A 20,457-nucleotide genomic window follows, 5' to 3' on the forward strand; every position below is an offset into this window, starting at 1 on the left:
ATTAGGCTATCAACAATATAACCAATATTTAGACATATTCATGTCTAATAGGTTTAATCTCTTAACTGCCGTTGCAATTTATAGGTTTAATCAAAGCAAGTAATTAAAAAAGACTTGAGAAGGAATGATCGCTTAATCCACCGTAAATATTGTCATATCCAAGGAATGACACACTCCCCCTCTCTCTCTCTCTCTCTCTCTCTCACACACACACACACACACACTCCCTCCCTCCACGGCTCCCTGTTTCTTCTCTACACACTTTAATGTGTTTTCTCTCCTCTCCTCGCCCTATTCTTGTCCATATCCTGGCAGAACAGAGAGATTACTGAGGCAGCTGGGAGAATAAGAGTCTGGGGAAAGCTGATGCATGTGCTAGAGGACCCACTTCTATTCAACACCCCATATTCACTCTCTCTCTCTCTCTCTCTCTCATACACACACACACACACACACACACACACAAGCAAATGACCAGCAGAGTGTGACAGAAGACTGAAACACCTGGAAATAATCAGCAGGGTTGCTAACCTCAACCGCTCCCATCCCCTGTGCCCCGATCTTCAACTACCTTTACCACTGACCTGCATGCACTGTGCAAGACTGCACACACACACAAACAGACACAGACTGCAGGTCAGAAACACAAATACAGAGGGCCATGCCAGGTTAAACTGCAGTAAAGAGACAGAGTATGCAGGAGCGCGCACACACACACACACACATCCGCCTTAAGACACACTCACACACACACTCCAAAAAAACAATCATACCATGTTTAATTGTAAACTATGCTACCATTGGTTTGCAGTCTCCATCATATCCCAAAGATACAGAACACCTACAGTATGTGTGGCTATGGAATCATTTTAAACACCATCATTCTGGCTAAACAAATAAACAAATAACAAAAAAAACAAACAAACAAAATTGACCTTGCAAAAACTGTTATGTGCACAAGCATGCACACATGCACAAACTCTTCATGTGAAAGCCATCACAATGCTAACTCACCCCACTGCTGATGGATGAGGATGTTTTAGAAATGCATATTCATGTCTTATACCTTGCCTCTGTTCTGTTACTGAATGCCACCTCGGATCTCTTTATCCTCTTACCATGCACACACACACACATTAGCAATTATAATCCCATCCAAACAACACCACCCAGTGGGCATTAATAGCCCAGAGCCTGAGCCCGAGAGAAAGACAGAGAGAGAGAATATGAAAATTAACTTTAAAATGTACACACGAACACATGAAGAAGCTTCGTGAACATAAGAGACCACAGCAAAAAGTGTATTTATGAGTACTTTGTAAATACGAAAGTGATAAACAGTAATATATTATATACAGTAATATATACATTATATATATATATATATATATATATATATATATATATATATATATATATATATAGAGAGAGAGAGAGAGAGAGAGAGAGAGAGAGAGAGAGAGAGTAATATATACAATAAATATACAATAATATACTAAGTATATTATATAACAAATAGTAATATACTACATCCAAAGGATTTAGCAATAGTAGCGGGGTTCTAACAGAGTAATATAATGTATCTTACAGAGTTGAGAGTAGTGTACTGTGTCTGAGAGTAGTGTTTGGTATCTGAGAGTAGCATATTGTATCTGTGAGTAGTGTCTGGTATCTGTGAGTAGTGTAATGTGTCTGAGAGTAGTGCACGGTATCTGTGAGTAGTGCACAGTATCTATGAATCGTGCACGGTATCTGTGAGTAGTGCACGGTATCTATGAGTAGTGCACAGTATCTGTGAATAGTGCACGGTATCTGTGAGTAGTGCACGGTATCTGAGTAGTGCACGGTATCTGTGAGTAGTGCACGGTATCTGTGAATAGTGCACGGTATCTGTGAGTAGTACACGGTATCTGAGTAGTGCACGGTATCTGAGAGTAGTGCACGGTATCTGTGAGTAGTGCACGGTATCTGTGAGTAGTGCACGGTATCTGTGAGTAGTGCACGGTATCTATGAATCGTGCACGGTATCTGTGAGTAGTGCACGGTATCTGTGAGTAGTGCACGGTATCTGTGAGTAGTGCACGGTATCTATGAGTAGTGCACGGTATCTGTGAGTAGTGCACAGTATCTATGAATCGTGCACGGTATCTGTGAGTAGTGCACGGTATCTGTGAGTAGTGCACGGTATCTGTGAGTAGTGCACGGTATCTATGAGTAGTGCACGGTATCTGTGAGTAGTGCACGGTATCTGTGAGTAGTGCACGGTATCTGCTTTTGATGGCATTTGAGTTGCTGTTTGAACGGATACTCTATGGAGCCCCAGGTACCAATCTGGTACACACCACGAATGTGCTGTGGTGTAAGCAGCAATGCCCCTCTCCTCCCCTCACCTCCCTCACCCTCTCAGCTTCTCTTCTCAACTCTCCTCTCTCCTCAGCTTCCCCCACCTCTTCACTCCTCCCCTCCCCTCCTTCTCTACTCTGATCTTTGCTTGCTGTGTTTCCACTCTTCTTGAATCCTCTCACCATCTCTGTGTCCCATGTGTTTCCCATCTTAAATTTATCATCTGCTTGCTCTCTCTCTCTCTCTCTCTCTCTCTCTGTCAAGCTGTTTTTAGGGGCACTGTGTGGTGCTCTGCGTGTGTGTGTGCGGCCTTTGCTGTGGGCCAACTTTGCCTGTTTCTCTCTACTTTACGTGTGTGTGTGTGTGTGTGTGTGTGTGTGTGTGTGTGTGTGTGTGTGTGTGTGTGTGTGTGAATGAATGAGTGAGTGAGATGCAATACACTGCATTGAGGGACTGATCTTGCTGACAGCTGGTTCACCTTTACCCATTCGCATACGTACATGCACATCCCCTGACAGACACTCGAGTCTCAGGACATTTCAGACACACACGCCCGCGCACACAATCGACCTTCTTTTTCAAGTGCCTCCAGATACCAAAATATCTACTTCCCCAGTGTGTAAAGCATGACCTCATCCAAAAATAGATGCACAATCTCCAAGCTGCCATGAGTTTAACAACACAGACTGAGAGGAACAGAGAAAGTGAGCGAGTGACAGAGAGACAGAGAGAGGAAGAAGGAGAGAAAAGAGAGACCAAAAAAAGAGTGAAAGCTGCAGATTGCGAGTGTGGATTTAATATACCTGGCAGATCAAATATTAATGAGAGTAGAATGACTACCAGACAGGTGACCATTTGGCAAAGTGTCTGAGCTAACAGAGAATCTATCATCACACACACACACACACACACACACACAGCTTTAACACTCTAGACACACACACATTTTCACCCTTTAGTCCCGGTAATGACATGGGCAATCAGGTTGAGGCAGACCTGAATTCTGCAATTCCGCTCTCATGGAGACTCCCTGCAGAATAGACTCACTGCGCCGCAGACTCACTGCGCTGCAGACTCACTCGGGGGTAGCCTCACTCGGGGCAGTCAGCAGGGCAGGGCAGAGATGACTGGCGGATCTACAGCCATAGTCTTCTTAGATGGGTCAGGGGACCCCCCAGCCTGCGAGACACCTACTGTCTGCAGAGTTTAGCCCCTGCACACCTGCCTCAGGCGCCTTGAATAACAGGCCCAGGTGTGTGAGGTAGGGGTGAATAGGTGGAAGGAAAGACTGATGTGAGAACGCCAACCGGCCACGTCACACAGATAGTGTGATGATCACCTCTGCGACTGGATGGCTCTGTGAGTGATGCTTCAGCTGATCAGAAGACACAGTGCGAATTCGGCATTGTTGAACAAGACTGTCTCTCTCGCTCAGTGGTATGATGTCAGTAATAGCGTGCGAGTATGTGTTCACGGTAATGAGCGGTCAAGCCTCTACCTGCTGATTGTATTGGGCGCGGGTGGGCGGGACATCGTAGATCTCCTGGGAGGGAGGCAGATGGCGGGGAACGTCATACTCATCCTGATCCATCTTGGGTGTGTCATACACGTACATCTGGCCAACCCGAGTGGGCACCACCACCTGAGACAGAAGCAAGAACAGGAGAGAGGTGGTTAAAGATGCCATTCACAACAGGTTAAAGATACAGTCTGTGTTCTGTTGCAGGGGGTGTTCAATTTATAACTATACTGACAGCAGTAAGTGGCAAAGAGCAAAAGCATGAATGGAATATAAGGCTTAAACTAACGACTTTTTAAATAACGGATAATGGAAATAAGATTTGTCTAAGGTTACTGAGACTTCATGCCCAGCACTAAAGTGCCCAGTGGTCCAGTCACCATGTTAACCCCATCCCATCCAAAACAAATGCGGGATTACTGGGGGTCACCATGGGAACAGGGGCCTTATGCCCCTGTGTATTTGCTGTGTATCTTTTGCTTTCACGGCTGGGTCAACCTCCCAAGCATGGGGGACGAAAACAAATTCAGTTCTTATTTTTACTGCAGTGCACACACATCTCTCTGAGCATGGACATATTTACTGCTCACATGAACCCCAAACCCACTCGCCTTCAGAACTGGTTACATCACCTCTACTTTACAGCGTACAGTGCAACATTGTATGCTCCAATGTTAAGTCTCATTTATTTTACTCTAAACTGTTGACGTGCTTTTTATTTGTCTTTGATTTGCTTGTGCCTCTCATTGGATGTAATTTGTCTATACCAACAAACCCTTCAGTCACTACTCCTCCCTTTCTCTTCCTAGTGGGCGGAGACACACACACACACACCCGCACACACACACACACACAGAATCTGCAGAAACCTTTTTTATCCCAGTGGCATTTGAAGAGTGAATGCAGCCAAAGCCTTCTCCACATGGACAAAAAAATCATCTCCCTTCCTCCCTCTTACGTGCACACTCACACACACACGCATTCACACAGTAATTCAGGAATACTGTTGGAATTCAAGAAACGCTCAGTTTCTTATTCATGCACGCACGCAGCACGAGTGTGCCCCAGATCTTCAACCTTTCAACATGAGTGTTTGGAAATGGGCTGGGCGACTAATGAACGTCTGATCCTGTAATAATATTTGCTCTCTCCCACAGATAACTGCTATGTGACAGCTCGGCTAAACAGCCAATTAAGCTGTTGCCCATTAAGCAATCTGACAGTATGTCTCAGATAATTCCACTTCCCTCCGTCTTGCTTATTCGCTCTCTCCTTCCATCTCTCCCTCTATCTCTCCCTCCCTACTCCCCAGCCACGGCTGTAGTTAATGCAACATTCTCCATGGTGCTGTATACACCTTCACACTCATTTAGACTCTTCTTCATGTGTCTGACCCCACACCCACACACAGCATGTCCTGCTTTACTGAGAGAACACATTCATACCATAATAACACCCCCCCCCCCCCCCAATGTGGGTGTACATGTTATGGACGTTAAGATGTATTCTGTTTTCCTGGGCTCTCCACCTATGAGAGAAGCCAGAGGTGCCTTTACCTACAAAGAATAACAGGTGTTCCAAGACTATAAACTCATCACACACACACACACACACACACACACACACACGCAGAGATACTAACCCCATAACTCCATGGGGAAATTTCCCTAAGCATCTAAAGAGGTTCGGCATGGCTTCTCACCATCAGCCTCCTCTGATCCCTCTGGTTCCTGCCCTGAGCGCTAACAGCCCCTCCGGGAGCGCGCTCCAGCCTGCTGAAGAGCCATCCGAAGGGAACACTAATCAATAACGCGGATTCTCAATGGGGAGCAGGGGAGGGGCATATGGAGCTCTGCCTGTCCCCGCTCATCAACGTAAGTAAAAGCCCACTGGACCACGAAGGAGACGATGGGAGTGCGCGTCTGTGGGGAGGCTGTCACGACATTGTTCTGGGGGAGGGGCTAGAATTATGATGTCACAGAGAGAGGTGGACACCGTGGTGCCGTGTGTGTGGGTGTGTGTGTGGGGGGGGGGGGTTATGAACAATGGGGGAGCGTTCTGACCAGAAAGCCAGCTGGCCACAAGTCACAGTATCCCAAGGCCCAACCAGGTCTGAGAGAAGGTCAGCACTGAAGAGAGGAACAGATTGCTCGCTGTTGTCTCCCTCACACCCATCCCATCAGCCCCACCCAGAGCCCTAAAGACCCCACTACACTCGCTGTGACCCCAGCTGACCCAGTTACACATACCACCACTCGGAGCAATGGCACGCCAACCTTGACTGGCCCCTCTGAGCTATGCACCGGGTCTGTTTTAATCTTAGTGCGGCTAACCTCTCCAGCACACACCCGGTCCCACCGCAGAGCACCGGTGTGTGTGTGCTGGGAGCTCAGATAATATTAGTCATTATCGAATTACTTATGGATGATTAAACAGATTCTAAAAATCATCCTGAAAACTGAATCAAGAATGAAGCACCTTGCCCTATTGTTCATCATTTTCATTTGCACTGCGGATGCAGGGCGACAAAACAACTAACAGACAACACAGTGGCCTGTCGATCTTAAAAACACCATTGAGGACATTTAAAATGAACGCCACCCCCCCTTAACATTGCTGTTTTATAAAGAATCAGAATCTAAAGTGCTTTACCCAAAAAACAGAATAATAGATAATACTGCAATAGACGTCATTTTGCCCATCTGTTCCAAATCAGATTAGTGGTTTGCTTCTTCCATGAAATTGGCCCATATATCTTTATTTAGGCTGGTTTGGGTTAGTAAAGTTGAACGTAGCAACTTTACTGGTAGTACTTTACATGGTAGTGCATCACCCTATTGATCTAACACACAGACAGTATATATATGTATATGTGCGTCCTTGAATAAGAATACACCCATAAAGCCCTACTACTCGCACACAGCAGCCATCTGTGGAGCAAGCTGTTCTTTTCTCTGTGTGTTTCTGAGGACAGGGGGCGCAGGTAGGGGCCTTTGTGCGTGCGCGTGTGTTGGGGCATTCAGATGGCCATTACGGATGGCTTGACCCCAGCCCCTGTTTACGCTGCAGGCCGCATCTGTTCAGTGTGAAATGCAGTGACTTCTAGAATCCAGTAACGGAATGAGACTCGCACCTTGGGTGTGAACACCTTGTGTGCAAACATCTTGCGCTGTACAAAAGGGCACGATGCAAATACCCACTAAACAATGAGACAGCATTTGTAGTTAAATGAACTTGTCCGCCAAATGCTTTTTCCTGTTGCGGTGATCCAGGTTCGAAATTGAGCGTGTGGCTTGTGCGAGGAAGTATACATGCATGTGGGCTTGTGTGAGGGCACATCTGCATGCGTGTGTGTGTGTGCGCGTGTGTGTGGTGGTGGTGGTGCGGGGGGGGTCTTTCTGCCGGCTCGGCTCAAGTCCACCTCTCTCCGCAGCTCCACTTTCATGCCTGCTTGGCTAATCGGTGATGGTGTAATGGCTGCAGCCTTACACCACCCTCAGCTCCTCTCACCTACAGCGGCCATGGATCTTAGACAACAGAGCAGCACATGCAGTGGACTGTCTGTGAGGCCGTAATCCCTCCAAGCTGTCTGACAAAGGTTTCAAGCCAAATCTAAAATGACTTTAGAACAGGCAGCTGCTGACTGACCCAGATCGGAATCGTCGGCAACTATGGCAGAGGAGCCAGAAGGAGTGTGAGATTTATCGTCTTCCCCCCTACCAAACACCCTCTGCTGGATTAATCGGTGCCTAATTTATTCCACAGTTGTGTGTGAGTGAGCATGTGTGGTGTGTGTGTGCATGTGTGTGGACAGACAGCTCCAGGTCAGTTCCACGTGGCATACAGCGCATGTTAGGGTCTGGTTGCTGCTCTCGAGGGTTCGTAGGGCTCCTGGAGACAGAGTCTGCCATTCTTAATCCACACCGAGCCTCACTAACACATGTCCCGCATTACTGCCATAGCCAGCCTGGGCAGGACAGGATGGCAGCACACAGTACACACATACACCCTGTGTCTCACAGCATAGCCTGTTCTGTGTCCTCATTAACTGTCTGTATATCTATCCTCTTTTCTTGTCTCATCGAGGTAGATCTTTATCTCATCTCATCTCCCCCTACCACTGGCTCTCTCTCTCTCTGTCTCTCTCCACTTTTCTCTCTCTCTCAAGCCTTATCTCAACTTTCCCTTCTCTCCATTCTTCTCTCACTATGTCCCTGGTTTCTTGGGTCCTAGTCATAGGAGTGCAAGACAGAAAAAGCTTAAAAGCAAGCTTGCAGACCCTAACCCCCCCCTCCCCCCACACACACACACAGACACACACAGACACACACAGACACACACACTCACACCACATGCACAAACTCTCTGCTCCTGGCAACACAACACACAAGCCGTTCCCAGCACCCATTAATAACAGTGCAATGAGTGTGTCTCTTTGGTGACCACATCAGCCCTGTAAACCTGTGATCAAAGGTTAGCCAACTGCTGAGGCCAGTGTGGCGTGTGTGTGTATCTGTTTGCATGTGATGGGTATGTCCACATGAGTTTGTGTCACATGGCTGGAAAAAATGCTGTCATCATTATTGACATCGGGGAATTTTCCATACAATCCATAAAAATATGGAATACTATTTTATGAACAAGATTTTATTTTCTCCAGGTAGTGATTAGGTGATGTGGGCATTAGATAACATTTGGTTTGTGTTTGAAATTAAAGGCCAGATTCATTTCCTTTCATGAATGTCCTTGAGGAGAGGACAGTAAAACATTACAGCATTCACTAAAGAGGGGACCGCAGAGCTCTGCCCCAGAGCGGGGCGCTAACAGGAACCAATTACAGCTTGGAACTGTGTTTACTGCAGAAAACACACATATTCTGGGACACACACACCCACATAAACACACACAGATATCTAAAATGCACAGTCATCAGCAAAGGACTTGTTAAATAGGTGTGTGTGTGTGTGTGTGTGTGTGTGTGTGTGTGTTCCTGCACTCCGACCTGCACTTTTCCAGTCCTTTCAACTTCATGAGGTACAAAGCCACCCCTGTGGCCTGCTGTAATATCCCAGGCCTTTGATGAGGGCCACTGGAGCATAAACAAAGAGTCTGCAGGACCACTCCTGTTTACCCTCCAGGACTGGCTACCATGGGCCCCTCTTCTCCCTGGCCCCGCCCCCACCCAATGAGACTGGTTACCACGGGCCCCTCCTCTCTCTCCCCGGCCCCGCCCCCACCCAATGAGACTGGTTACCACGGGCCCCTCCTCTCTCTCCCCGGCCCCGCCCCCACCCAATGCCTGCTTTGTGGAGAGCTAATAACAGGCCATGAGCTGCAGCTCTTCATGGGAACCTGGAGCCTCCCCTCACCTCTCCCTCCTGCTGACCCGCCACGCTGTGCTCCGATACCCCTCGCTCTGCTTCTTCTTTGCCCTACCCGACTTCCTCTGTCTCAAGCTGGCAGAGCAGAAAATGAGGCAGCAGCAGGTAATAGAGAAGACCCCTACAGACAAAGAAGCAGGATCACGCGCGCGCGTGCGTGCGTGCGTGCATGCGTGTGTGTGTGTGTGGGTGTGTGTGTGTGCTGGGAGATCAAGGCTCCAGTGGCTGATCCAGTTGACAGCTCCCAGGCCTGGACACAGCTGGCGCAGTGGCTGGCAGATCAGCTCTTGCTGTGCCCTTTACCCCTAAAACCTTCCAGCAAGTCAAGCGTCTCTCGAGTCGGACTGTTGCCTGTGGTCTCCGGTGTAGAGATGTGGGCGTGACGAGAGTGTTGGTATTGGGCACTGAGCCCATATTTCAAATACAAGAGATTCTCCTCATTAAGGCATAAGTGAGGAGAGAGGAGTGCAAAGCAAAGCTTGAAGGTGAAGAAAGCCTGTTCTGTAAAAGGTACATGATGAATTCAAGGCACGTTTCTTTTCCTGGCTTTGTGTGTGTGTGCGTGTGTGTGTGTGTGTGTGTGCAGCTGGAGGGAAGGCAGGCTGAGAGGAAAACCTCCAGCACACAGGAATGTGCTGGATGAGCCGTGCAGGAGATTATAGACCTGCCAGCCAGTGGGGAATGCCCACAACACACCTATACACACCTATACACACACACACAGATTCCCCGTGTTTCCTAAAATGATGGACATGCCCTTTACTTAATTCGCTACTGAGATATTATTGCATTCTCTTTACAAATAATGTGTACATAAATAAATATACATTCCAATACTACGCTAATCTGAACACTACACCACCTGTAGCAGATGTCAACACTGAGCCACACCAAAGACGTCTCACACACACATATACACACACACACACACACACACACACACACACACACACACATTATGTGTGGGTTTATTACTTTTTGGCTGAAATATAATATAAAGACTGCCAGCAGCAGAGACCAGAATGATGGATAGCCAGGAGAATTCAAATGCAGGTTCATTCTTTCTCAGCTCACGCTCCCCAGGACTCCCTCTGTTCTTATAATAAGAGCCACTCCTGCAGATAAGCTCTGCCGCCTTCTCCCTCCTCCCCTCCCCTCCTCCTCTCCCCTCCTCCTCTCCCCTCCTCCCCTCCCCTCCTCCTCCTCTCCCCTCCTCCTCTCCCCTCCTCCCCTCCTCCTCTCCCCTCCTCCTCTCCCCTGCTCCCGTTGCTCAGGTAAGCCGCTGCCCTGCACAAAGCCTCCTGAGAATGTACGTTGACTTTCTGCGCAGACAGAGTGGCACACCCGCAGAGGAATCTTTAACAAGCCTTTTCTCTTGCTTTCTTTCTTTCGGTTTCTCTCCCTCGCTCCTCCCACTGCACCTCACAATAATAAGCCTGAACTCTCTTATCAGCATATCCTGTGATTTGGAACCGGGGCCATTAAGGCCGGGAGCGATAAGCAGCGAGGAGTCGGGCCCCTTTCCCATCCCAGAAGGGACACCTCTGAATCCAGTAACACCCCCCACCCCCCGGCCCCCCTAGAAATCCAGGCCAGCATAACCAGACGACGACAAGTTCTCGAGAATTCCAAAGAAGCGACTCACGTGAAAAGTTGCAAAGTCTTATGCACTCGTAAGCAATGGAGGGGTTTAGTGGTCTCATCCTGAGGAGAGACCACGTCCATTGCCATCTCTAATGGAATCAGAGAGGTTTGGGCCAAACCCACGCCCTGTGGCCCTGGCCTTCTCCCAATCCAACTCTGTTCACATTGCTTTCTCCAGTTTCTTAGGGCTCTGTTTACTCCAACGGCCAACGTGCAAACAGACCTTTTATTGCCACATCCTCCTGGCTAACATGTAACTAGGTGACACGGTATGGTGTCAGCGTCATTAGGGTTTAAGGTTGGGAAATTCTACCAGGGCCTTAGTCAGAGAGGTGGGGCTGGGATTAAAAGGCGGCATACACCTGGGGTTGGGAGAAAAGCCATAGAAAGAAAATCCTATCACCCGAACATAACGATGTTGGGACTATAAAGGCCATTATTAATCATTATATCCATTCATGTGATTATTATCACACTGTGTCAAAATAAATTTGCTGTCTGTCTGTGTAGGGATATTCACAGTGACTAGAATCTCCATGAACCCTTTGGAATTTCCCTGGATGTCTGGTTGTTGTTGATGAATATGCATGATCCTGGCATTATATGGGTCATAACAGAGAGTACAGACAGAGTGGTTCGAGCAGAAGGACGTCTCTGTATCAGAATGGGCAAGTGCTTAGCTAAGACAATCTGTGCGTGGGATCCGAAGTATGCCATTCGAGGAACACGCGCCAAACTTGCACATTAACAGAAATGGTCTGCTATAGAGGAGCATGCCAAAAGTTACTGCCAATTTACACCAGTTACAAGGCTTCACATAACTTGTTTATTAATGACCTTGATTGTATAAACCATGTCAGTAAAGATATGTTGATGTAAAAAGCTGCGTTTGTTTAGATAAGTCTTATTTTCTTAATTTTATAACTTCCTACGCTGCAATTGCTTTGTTTTGTTATGCAATTTTTATTGTTGCTTTTGTGAATTATTTTTGTTTTTCTGCGGGAGGTTTGTCTATTGCCATGGGCTTAGACATGGGTTTCCAACCATCTTGCTGGCACAGCAGTGGGGAATAAATATAACAGGATCAGAAAACCACAAAGAGCACAGACGGGGAGAGAGAGAGAGAGAGAGAGAGAGAGAGAGAGAGAGAGAGAGAGAGAGAGAGGGTAAGAGAGTGGTACAGCTGGAGTGGAAGAACAGAACACATGGGAGAGGGGGAAGAGTAACCTATCAGAAGAGAGGGCGGGAGCCGGCACACCCCGACCGTAATCCTCTTTGATGTCACCACACTCCCGGCTGATCAGGCCGCTTCAGTCTTGCCTCAGACTTGCTCCGCAGTCTGCCTCACTCGGCTCGGCTTCAGCCCCGCCCTGGCCCGCCGGAGGCGGGGCCACGGCTGAGCAGAGGCTGGGCTCCCCCTCCAACTACCCCCCGTTCCTCATCGGAAAGGGTCTTTCACTGCCCAGCAAAGCATTATTCCCCCCCGCTGTCCCATGCACACACATATACACACACATGGACAGATGAGAGGACTTCTAACCTTAAATAAGGACAGAGGCACCCCTTTCTGTGTGTGTGTGTGTGTGTGTGTGTGTGTGTGTGTGTATCATCTCTCAGCATAAACTCCTTATCTCATAATGAGAAAGTAGCAGGGGTGATAACACTAGAGAAAGAAACATCAGTACCGTCCTCCGTAGCCCAGCCAGTGCAACGTGCTCAAAACAACACACAAAAAAAGAAGCACTCAACCTTCGCAAGCACAGTAGACGAAAACAATACTTATTTCCCTGAAAACAAATGAGGCGATACTGCAACCTGCTCGTGTTCACTGATCTGGCACGACCCGCAACGGGGTGTATACAACCACACTGCAGAGAAACTGGCAGAACATTCTAGAAGTCTCTGGAACTATGTGGGGTGGAGCAGAGTGTGATTTGGTCCAGGACACACAGATTGCATTATCTTCGAGATGTGAGCTCTAGCATGACGCCAGAGCCCGGAGGATAGCGCAATCGATCCATCCACCTCCCCTCAGCTCGCCTCCGATTTTGACTGGAGATCAATGACACCTCCCCCTGCCCCATGGCCTCACTCACAGACATGTGATCAGGCTTCTTCCTTTGTCCAATAAATCAGGAGCTCAGTAAATGCTGAGCAGAGGACATGCTAACACACATCTCCTCTGGGCATGGTCATATGTAACGTACACTGCCACTGGGAAAGCTGTTGCTGTCCCAGTAGGTTTCATCTGTCTCCAGGACATCTCCACTGATCACACAACATTCCCATTGTGCTCATTGATATTTACTTAAATTCTGGTCACCAGCATCCAATTACGTACCATAGCTCAAAAGATTCGCCGGTACAATCTTGTGTAAGACATTTTAAACAAAGTTCTCGTAACTTTCTGGAATTCTCAGTGTCTCTGGCATTCCTGTTAAAAAGCTTGGGGTGAAACATGACCTGACCCAGTAAATGGGTTCTGGTGCTGGCAGGTGGGTGGGGCTGAGCGAGCTAAAATGAGGCAGTGCAGGTGGCCAGGTAGTGGGTGTGGCAGTGGCTGCACCTGCACCACTGCTCAGGGGCACCACCTGCATGGTTCCTGACCATTCAGTCAGCCCACTGCTCTCTCCCACACTCTCTCTCATCCTGCACCCTTCGCTTCTGGTTTTTCTGTCTTTGTTTCATTTGTTTTATCCTACTGACTACACTGTTCCTGCCTTCCTGGTTACCTTTCCTTTCATCACAACAGCCTGAAGCTGCTGGGGGAAATGGAAAGAGAGAGCCTATCAGCTGAGAGGGTGGGAGGGCAAACAGAGAGAGCCTATCAGCTGAGAGGATGGGAGGGCCAACAGAGAGAGCCTATCAGCTAATAGGATGGGAGGGCAAACAGAGAGAGCCTATCAGCTGAGAGGGTGGGAGGGCAAAGCATTAACAAGCTTTATCTCTACTATGTATCATCATCTTAAGTGAGAGGAAATATAACTACCATTTATAAAATGTCCTTGGCTTCCTGTTTGGTTCCCAAATCATAAAACAGTGTTAAAACCAATTAAAAAATAAAACCAAATAAACCAATTATACAATTAACCAAAAAACCAATTAAATAATTAAAAAATGCTGCATTGGTGTGTAATTTTATATTTTGGTCCTACAGTACTCACTATGTATAAACTATTCATTAGAATTATAATGTCCACTTTATTTAACAATGATTATTTGTTATTCTGTCCTAAAAAATGTAAGCAGGGCACTGCTGCTGATTTTAGGATGTTAAAAGCAACTTTGTGCTTCAAATGAGATTTAGATGAAAATACGTCAAACTGAATTAAGAACATTTTATTGTGTGTGTGTGTGTGTGTGTGTGTGTGTGTGCATGTGCATGTGCGTGTGCGCGTGTGCATGTGCGTGTGTGTGTGTGTGTGTGTATGTATGTGTGTGTGTGTATGTGTGGGTGCGCATTTTGTCCGTACCTTCCCCAAGGTCTTGGAGGAGTCCCAGCTCCTCTTGTCCAAGGACGGAGGGATCTGGTAGATGTCTGGCTTCTGGTTCATAGAGGGGGGCACCTGGTACACGTCCTGCCCTCCTGCTGTGTGCGGCACCTGGTAGACCTCCTGGCCGGGACCCCCCATGGAGGGGGGCACCTGATAGATGTCCTGCCCACCTGCATGATACTTGCCTGGGCCTTGTTTCTGTGTGAGAGCGGGGGCCTTGGGCTGGGACCCCTGGGAGCCGGCGGGCACCTGGTACAGGCCGGGCAGGCTGGTGCAAGGCGCGGCCGGGTGCATGGCGGTGTACTGAGCAGCCGGCGAGGGCTTGGTGTAGGCGTTGGCTGGCAGGCTTAGGTGGCTCTGGGCAGGGCTGGGTGTGGAAGGCTGCTGCTGCTTGTCATACATGCCCACCAGGATCTTGAGCCGGTTGCCCGGGACAATGCCTTGCCGGCCATGCAGCGAGCAGAGCCACCAGCCGTCCAGGCCCTGCGTGTCCCTCTCCAACACCGTCATGATGTCACCCTTCCGGAAGGAGAGCTCGTCTGGAGACTCGGCCACGTTGTCGTACAGGGCCTTGGCCAGCACGTTCTGGATGGAGCGAGAGAGCAGAATGTTTAGCTCCGCTCATTTCCCACTTTTGAACGAAAGTTAGTATAAAAACACTCAAAATGCTTAAAACATGAATGGAAATGGCAGTGAGAATGTAATTAGCATAAAGACAACTGGCTTTTAACAGTTGTCATTCATAATTAGCGACATTATAATTTTCGAATATTCCTTCAAGTATAATTAAAAAGACAGTGTATAACAACCACACACACAGAGAAAATGATTTGTGAGTTCTTGGCTTGCACAACAAGAACTCCATCTGTCCCAGTACTAAAAGAGCCACCCACAAGTGCTGCCAGTCTTTTACACTAAACAAATATTTGCTATGAGACCCCCCCTCGCAGCAGGGGATGGTAGCGCCGGGCATGTGTAGCACCCCCATCAATGTAATCACTTAAAGAAACCCCAGGCAGCCGATGGTACTCTTTCACTGTCCTCAGGCCAAATGAAGTGTGATGCACTAATTGTGAGGAACTTCCACTTGAACATTAATCACCTGGTCTTCTATTGTCCAGTTCAGAGTGTAGATAGTGTTATGGCAAGAGAGGAGAGCAGCAGTTTTAATAAGTCAGTCAGTTTTTCTCTCTCTCTCTCTCTCTCTCTCTCTCTCTCTCTCTCTCTCTCTCTCTCTCTCTCTCTCTCTCTCTCTCTCTCTCTCTCTCTCTCTCTCTCTCTCTCTCTCTCTCTCTCTCGTGCATCAGCTCATTTAGCAGGCAGGCTTTGTGCAGGAGAGCAGGGCCGATCAGCTCATTTGCAAGTTTCCGACTTCCAGTCTCCTTTAACCCCACCTGCCGTATACTCCGCGGCCAGCACGGGTGCCATGCAGCTGGGCAGACAGGGCGCGAGCATCGGGGAGAGAATGTTGGCAAGAGTCACTCCACCCCAGCTAGGCAGACGGAGCCGTTCTTAGCTCAGCCTTCTCACCTTCCCTGATACCTATAGCCATGCTTCCGACGAGCGCCTATACGCAGACTGTGTCCATCATTCCACAGCACACACATACAAACAGACAGAAAAATGGACAAGCATGACACACACACACACACACACACACACACAGACTCTTCTCTGTGTCACACACGTGCGCGTTTAAAGCTTGCTGCTCAGAGTAGTACGTCTCTGTGCTGTTGGAGACAGAGGGACACGGTGCTCACCGATGAATGGCTCGACTGTGCTGTCAGACACGGGGACAGTTGCTGTAGTGTCTCCCTCTGGCCTGATGAGCCTAGTGCTCCACACAATAAAGCAGAGTGGCTCACTGCTGACTAGCAGCTGGCTGCAACCTCCCTGTAACATGCCAGCCGTACGCGTGAACGTATACCACGCACGCACACACACACGCACGCACGCATACACAAAGAAATGCTACAATAATAAGAAGCTATCAGGGCTCATTGAAAGACCCCATTGACAGAGCCTTTACGTAGGAATTCCAGGTGCTGTTTCTGTGCCAGTTTGCACTATGTGATGCATTAGTGAGAAAATACTGCGAAAGCGCTGCTGAGACACCCGGAAGAGCCTACTGATGCACTACTGAGAAATGGCCATCGAAATCCTGCAGCTCCGACATGTTTAAGGTGGAACTGTTTACACCCCATGGGTGGCAATCTGAAAACCAATTTCCCCTTACTGATTCTCCCAGTGTTCCTTGCTCAAGTCTATTTGTCTTTCTATCTTTATCCTTCTATCCATCTCCCTTCTCCTCTCTCCGTCCACCCCCACCATGACCAAGCCACCAAAAAACAGACATTTTGTCGGGAGAAATTTGTCCGGCAACATAAAGGAATCCTCCAGAGAGTGGCTGACACCGCATGGAGTTGAGCTTTGCCTCCTTTATCAAAGTATGCCAAGCCTCTCTCCCACTCTTTCTCTCTCTCTCCCTCTTCTGTCCATCCACTCCCACTCTTTCTCCCACACTCCTCCACTCCCACTCTTTCTCCCACACTCCTCCACTCCCACTCTTTCTCCCACACTCCTCCACTCCCACTCTTTCTCCCTCCGCCCCCTCTCCCTCCCTTGAGCACAGGAAGTGCTTGAGGAATGATTCGTGTCTGTTACTGATCGGACACGAGTCAATGACACGGTGACTCACAATCCGGCTTATTCCGAACGTACGCTATAAACACCACAAGCATGTCTTCACTCCCTGATGAGCCAACTAAACGAATCATAACACACAGAAGTGAAGATTCGCATCTACGAGGTAGTGGTGATCACGTGGGAGACGCCTGATGTGAACATATCAGAAAGACAAACAATGCAAACTATTTACAAGACTTTGGGGAAGAACTAGGACCGGTAAACTCAAGGATAGCAAGGCTTCTTTTCACCATGGTGACCATTACCATGGAAATGGCCAGGTCAAAGGCTTCCTCCCCGTGTCAACTGCAGACAGAGTCTTGACGCCAGACTTTATTATCACAGGAAAAAAGAGAAAGAAAAAAAAACAAAGACGAGGAGAAGAAAGCAGAGGACAAGGAGGTGAGAGAGAGAGGAAGAGAGAGAGAGAGAGAGAGAGAGAGAGAGAGAGAAAAGAAAACTCATCACCCAGGGGACTAAAAGTTCATCCATTTGCATTTAAAAGGGTCACAATCAGGAGAGGAGCGAGAAGTTAACGATGACAGAGTGAAGGAATGAGAGGAAGCCAAAGGGACTAAAAAATGCACAAAATGAAAAAAAATCTTCCACAGGACAGAGAGAGTGACACGCTCACAGAGAGACAGAGAGAGAAAGACACAAACAGAGAGAGGCGGATGCACAGAGATACCGTCAGACAGAGACAGACAGACAGATGCACAGAGAGAGAGAGAGACAGCCAGACCGGGGTGGGGGTGCTAGAGCTATGGAAGATGGGAAGGAAAGGTCTGTGCTGCTCACACAGACATGGCCACTGAACAGGAAGTAATGCGGCAGCTGGTGGAGCGCACTCTCTGCTGACAGGTCAATGAACGGGAAGGCACAGAGCAAAAGAGGTGCGTGTGTGTGTGCAGACTGGAAGGAGGTGGCAGATTTTGTGCCCTCCCTTTACATGGAACAAATATTAATAAAGTCAGCAAAATGTGTAAAAATGTGTCTGTGCATGTGCCCACGAACGTGAGCTGGCGTACTCGACTGCCACCGACAAGCACATGACCCCAGAGTGGAGTGTAGCATGCTTCTCCAAGTCTCCAGAAAGCAGCAGAGCAGCAACACCCCTCCCAGATCCCCCGTGCTAGAGTGGTTGTAGTTGTGTGCCCCTCTTTACCTCTAGTGGCACGACGAACAAGTACCACCTCCACCCGCAAAGCCAGAGCAGCTTCAAAGCGGTCGGACAAAAAACAGCTTTGTGGCTTGTTCCTTACACGGAGAACAAATAAACACCGGAGGTGCACGTTTTGTTCCCTGAGCCATGTCCCTAAAAACAGGGACTATTTTACTGTGAAACTTGAGAAAGCCAGCCAGTACGGACATGACACCTGCCATTAGCCTATAGCTTCTCTGCCGAGGTTGGTGGGTATTCTGTGGTTGTTCTGTGATTTGCGGGATTTTCGGGTCAGGTAAGTATATGTTTGTCGGCAGCAACGACAAGATGGGAATTAGAGTGATTAGAGTGAGGTGTAAAGGAGGCACACACAAACTGTTATCAGACAGTGAGATCAGACAGGACTGATGGCTGTCATGCTGACAGACACTGTACGTGTGAGTCACACGCGGCCCCGCTTGCGTCTCCATCGCTATGACAACAGGCAGTGCGTGACGCACAGCCGAAGCTCAGAGTCGACAGGCTCTGTCCCTGGGTGAATGCGGCATGGCCATACAGTGGTTTCAAACGGAAGGCCCCCATGAATAGATACAGAACTGTGTCATAATGGAGTCTGCCATTACCACACATACGCTTCAGAAATAACACTTTATATTGTTTGGATACAGGCCACATGCTGGAAATGGAGCTTAAAGTATATCACAGAGGGGCCTTTTACTAAGCAAAATAAAAGGCAAGACATTTCAGTTGGCTTGAACTATTTAAGGTGAAGAACAATGGCGGCCTGCTCTAGTTTCAGAATATCTGGGCTGTGTTTGCTACAGGCAAGACCAAACCTAAGCACTAACAACAGGCCACAAGAGAAAAGTGGGGGAGGAGTGTGAGGGGTTTAATTGTGTGTGGGTAGGACAGAGAGGAATGAGAAACAGTGACGATCAACATCCAATCTCAGCCCAGCCACTTACAAACTTAAACTGAAACTTTGTGTGCGTTTGTGAGTGATTGTTAGTGTGTGTGTGTGTGTGGGGGGGGTTGTGTTTGTGAGTGAGCTTGTGTGTGTATGCGTGCATGTATGTGTGTGTGTGTGTGTGTGTGTGTGTGTGTATTTGATTCCCTTTGCAAGCCTAGGCAGGAGATGCCAGCTGTAGCATTCCACAGCTCCGGGCCACCTCTTCCATTTCCCCACATTCCTCTCCATCATAGTATTCCTCCGCATTCACCTCACAAACGCTCCAGAAACGCCACCCAAGTCATCACTAACGCATCAAAACCAAAAACAACCCGTCCAAGACGGCAAACCATATCCTTCCCAGTCTATTCACAATATCAGTATCCCCAGCAACAACAAACATACACAGTTACACACACTTACATACTCAAAAAGTAACAGCCAATCTAAATCTATTGAGGAGGGACTGAATGAGTGAATGTCTTCCTTCAGGCAACAGAAAGACAGGGGCATTTCTCCAAGTGCTCTTCTGTCTTCTGTCTCGCTGTGTGAGTCTGTGTGAGCAGTGAGAAACCAGTGTGGATTCTTGTAGCTGCAGGCTATGGGCAAGTATTGGCTTGCTGCCTGTGTTCAGCTGTCCTGCTCAACTGACACGCTGCTCGTACCTGGTCAAACAATATCCCTGCAGGGCCTTTAAAAACACACTCTGCAATTTAGAACCCTTATATAGAGGCAGCGTGGGATTTTCATACACCTGGGTTTATTTTTGCCTCTGTTTGGAAGCAGAAAGCAAGACGACACGGTTTTTGGTTACAAGGGAGTCAGGAACCCTGAGGTTTTGACAGCCAAAACTAAACCAGCTTTGAACAGCCATCGTCCTCGAGATGGTAGCCCACTTGCTTGAGCTGAAGTAAACAAACGCAGGTTTTCGCATATCACAGCACGCTGTGAAGGACCCTGAGGAAAAACCCATGTGGACGCAACGAGGCCTGCATCGTTGCCCTGACTGGATCACACAGCACGTCCTTCACCGTGACGCAAGACATGCTCAGAATGCTTCTATTCCCGGCAATAAATCCAGAAATGTCATTTGCTATGAGACCTCGGTGAGACCTCTGGCTCAGAGCATCATGATGAACGCATTCCAACATTCCAGTGGTTCAGTAGCACTGACGAGGCCAGGAACTCGAGGCGGTCTACGATACAAAGGCAGGAAAAACTCTTGCTCCTTGATGGCGTTGGCTGAGAAAAAAAACACACCTCAAATAACACTGCTTTAA

The 20,457-nt window shown here is 48.2% G+C and overlaps 1 protein-coding gene across 7 annotated transcripts in view; it reads right to left on the bottom strand.

Moving 5' to 3' along the window:
• bcar1 (BCAR1 scaffold protein, Cas family member) overlaps positions 1-20,457 on the bottom strand; it is a 64,228-nt gene that overhangs the window by 5,121 nt on the left and 38,650 nt on the right. For all 7 annotated transcript variants that reach the window (XM_081716683.1, XM_081716685.1, XM_081716684.1 and 4 more), the window contains 2 exons: positions 14,361-14,966; positions 3,842-3,985 (listed from right to left, as the gene is read on the bottom strand). In XM_081716683.1, coding sequence (XP_081572809.1) covers positions 3,842-3,985; positions 14,361-14,966 — 750 coding nt within the window. The remainder of the gene's footprint in view (positions 1-3,841; positions 3,986-14,360; positions 14,967-20,457) is intronic.

This window comes from Electrophorus electricus, chromosome 6 (genome assembly GCF_041902795.1).
Source record: "Electrophorus electricus isolate QZ-2024a chromosome 6, ASM4190279v1, whole genome shotgun sequence".
In the NCBI taxonomy this organism is placed as follows: Eukaryota; Metazoa; Chordata; class Actinopteri; order Gymnotiformes; family Gymnotidae; genus Electrophorus; species Electrophorus electricus.